Below are 3,000 nucleotides of genomic sequence, written 5' to 3' on the forward strand. Positions count from 1 at the left end.
AAATCACTCCGCATCATCTTTAATTTCTTGGAGCTGGGAGAAGCATTGGGGTGGATGAGGAATCAGCAGCCCAAACCGCTGGTCCTGGAGTGCTGTCAGCAGCCCCAGAAAGCCCAGGTGTGCTGGAGACTAGCCCAGGTCACTGCCCAGCTGCCTGACAAGCTCATTAGGGATCAATTAACACAGGGAACAGTGGGATATAAGAGCAGAGGCTCTGCAGCAGTGCCCCTTCTGCTGGCATTGCACTGGGAGTGGGTCTGGAGGAGCAGTGGAGGCTGAGGCTCCGACAGCCCTGGATCCTGGGCACTGCCTGGAGGTTCTCAGGGGCCAGCACACACAAGGTACCACTCCTTTACAGAATCATGGAATCATTTAGGGTGGAAAAGCTCCTTTAAGGTCACCAAGTCCAGCCATGGTTTGCTCTGTTGCTGTGCTTGGAAGAGGCTTGTGAAGCTCTGCAAAGCCTCTCTGGCTGATGCCACCATGGTAACAGTCCCAAATTCTGCTTGGTGCTCCGTGATGCTCAAGGTGTTTATCCACGACCAGGTGAGCCCTTCATCTCCCTGCTCTCCTGCTGCCTGCCTCCCTGCCTGCTGTGCTCCAGGTGTGCCATGGTATCCATGTGGGTGTTTGGAGTGTGCCCCTGCCTGCAGGGGAGCGAGGAAGCCCTGGCTGTCCTTTGGGATGCTGTGGAGCAGCAGTGGGCTGAGCTGTGCTCCTGTCCTGGGGCTGGCTCTGCCCTCCCTCCCCAGCCACACTGGCTGGGCTGTTTTATGGTGGAGGAATGCTGGGGAGCCTGAGCTCTGAAAACTTCCAGTGCTGAGGGGGCAGCAGTGTGGCCATGTGAGTGTGTGAGCTTGAAAGGGGTTTTGTGACTTCAGAGATCCTTGAGTGGGAAAAGGCAGGGGTGGGGTGGGGTAAAGAGGCTGGAAGAGGTGGGAGGACTACGGATGGTCAGGAAGGTGCTGCCTTGCTCCCCAGTAGTAGCCAGTGGTGTGTCCAAGCTGGGCTGTAGGTGTGTGTCCCAAAGCTCTGCCTGGCCCTGGGGGGGGCGGCTGAGGGCTGTCCTGCTCACAACAGGGTGGTGCTCCCTTTGCCTGGCACCTTTCCAAGTCCCGGGCCAAGGCTGTGGGATGCAGTGGCACGGAGCAGCACAGATGTGGGACAGTCTGCTGGGAATGTGCTCGGGATCCCGAGGTGTCGGGCAGCTGCCGTGGGCACGGCTCGCGGTGCCAGGGGGGTGCCTGTGGATGGCTGTCACTGTCACAGCTCATCCAGAGGGATTTAATTTGAGCACACCATTGTTGTAGCTGTGACAGGGTTCTAATGCCCAAATGCAGGTTTGTGTTGCACCAGTGCAGTCAAGGTCAAAGCCTGTGTGGGCAGCTCGGTGCATGCTGTCCCTGCTGGTGTGACATCCGCTTCAACCTCTCAAACACAGCTTTAACAAAACCCTTCCACCTCCTCCTGTTCTCCTTTGGGCTGGAATTATCTGTGACACAATTCTAACAGAGCTTAGAGGAAGACCAGGAGTTGGAATGGGAGTTCCTCTTGGTCAGCAAAAGAGGGAGGGATCTGGGGAACTGCTGCACCCCTGGGCTTCCCTGGGGGGGAACAGCCTCCCGCAAACAGGACAACATGCATCAAATGCTGGTACTGAGACTGTTGTGTCTTGATGACCAGCAGCCTTTTTCCAGCGTTCCCCTTTAATCACTGATATTTAACTTCTGTGTTATTTTTGGCTCTCTACTTACTGGTACAAAGGAGGGTGTCTCTGTAAAACTGGAGAGCACATTCAAGGAATGGGAAATACGGCATTAATTGGAGCCCACGTGCCACCCACCTGGCATCTGGGTGCCCAGGCAGTAGGGCTGTTACCTTCTAGTAGCCCCGGGGATGGCACCTCTCGGGGCACGTGGACAAGGACTGACAGCCCTGTCTGAGGTCGAGCCACACACAGACCAACATTTGAAACCTCAATCCCGGTTCCAGTGCCACTCTCCAGCCCCGTGGGGGACAGCCCTACCTTCACCACGTCCTCGTTGATGTGCTTGGGGTCTCTGTTCACCAGGTCGATCTCCTTGGTGTGCTGGTCCTTGATGATGATCCTCTCCTCCAGCTCGGTCCGTTCCTCTGCCATGCTGTCCCGTGCCCGCTCTGCTCCGGAGCCTCCGCAGGGAGCTGGGGCTGTGCCGGGGGAGGCCCCGGCCAGGGCAGGGTGGGAGGCACTGCCCCCCCGCCGCCCGCAGCAGCTGCCCTGCACCCCTGGCCCTGCTCCAGGCTAAAATTAATGTCATGGCTCCTGCGGCCGCCCTGAAGTGTCCCTTAAAGGGGCTTGGCTGGGGACAGCCCCCGCTGCCACCTCAGGGGGATGGCATGTGTGGGGGTGGCTGGTGGCCTTTGAGCCACGGCGGGGGTGGCACTGGGGGCGGGTATGCAGACCCCCTGCCCAGCTGTGCCAGTGGGATTTTCTCCTTGTGTAGGAGTAAAGGTGACCAAACTGGGACAAAAGCCCTCAAAAGCCTGAGAGAAAGTGTTGTTTGAGGAAAATTGTTTACAAACCTGTAAATGAAGGAGCTCAGGGAGACAGGAATCTTGTCTATAAATATTGCCCAGAGAAGCCACATTGTCCTGGAATGGCCAGTGAGGCTTGTGGTCCCTCTGGAGCCCAGGAGAAGGCTTGTGGTGTCACCTTGGATGCCTCTGTTTCCAGCTTTTTCAACCAGAGAAACTTGAGGAAATACAAGACATCAACCCACAGATCCATAGTGGTCAGGACACCTCCTCCATGGACACTGCCCACAGTGACAATTAGCATGCTAATGAAGATACAGCTTGGGTTGTATTTTACTAATAATTCTCAATGTCTTCTGTGTGCTCTTGGCTTTCATGAACTGAAGATTTGTTTAAGAGTAATGGTTTTGTGAAAAAAACCACAAAATAGGGGTAGAGAGGGAAGGATGTTTAGGTCCTTAAGGACAGGTAGAGAGGGAGGGATGG

The 3,000-nt window shown here is 56.0% G+C and overlaps 1 protein-coding gene across 1 annotated transcript in view; it reads right to left on the reverse strand.

The window, feature by feature from the left end:
* CAV3 (caveolin 3) overlaps window positions 1-2,165 on the reverse strand; it is a 3,888-nt gene extending 1,723 nt beyond the window's left edge. The window contains exons 1-2 of the mRNA XM_029958266.1: window positions 1,976-2,165; window positions 993-1,032 (exon numbers count right to left, since the gene is read on the reverse strand). Coding sequence (XP_029814126.1) covers window positions 993-1,032; window positions 1,976-2,140 — 205 coding nt within the window. The 5' untranslated portion in view covers window positions 2,141-2,165. The remainder of the gene's footprint in view (window positions 1-992; window positions 1,033-1,975) is intronic.
* Between the last annotated feature and the right edge of the window lie 835 nt (window positions 2,166-3,000).

This window comes from Manacus vitellinus, unplaced genomic scaffold, assembly GCF_001715985.3.
Source record: "Manacus vitellinus isolate BGI_N305 unplaced genomic scaffold, ASM171598v3 scaffold_14_pilon, whole genome shotgun sequence".
Taxonomy (NCBI): domain Eukaryota; kingdom Metazoa; phylum Chordata; class Aves; order Passeriformes; family Pipridae; genus Manacus; species Manacus vitellinus.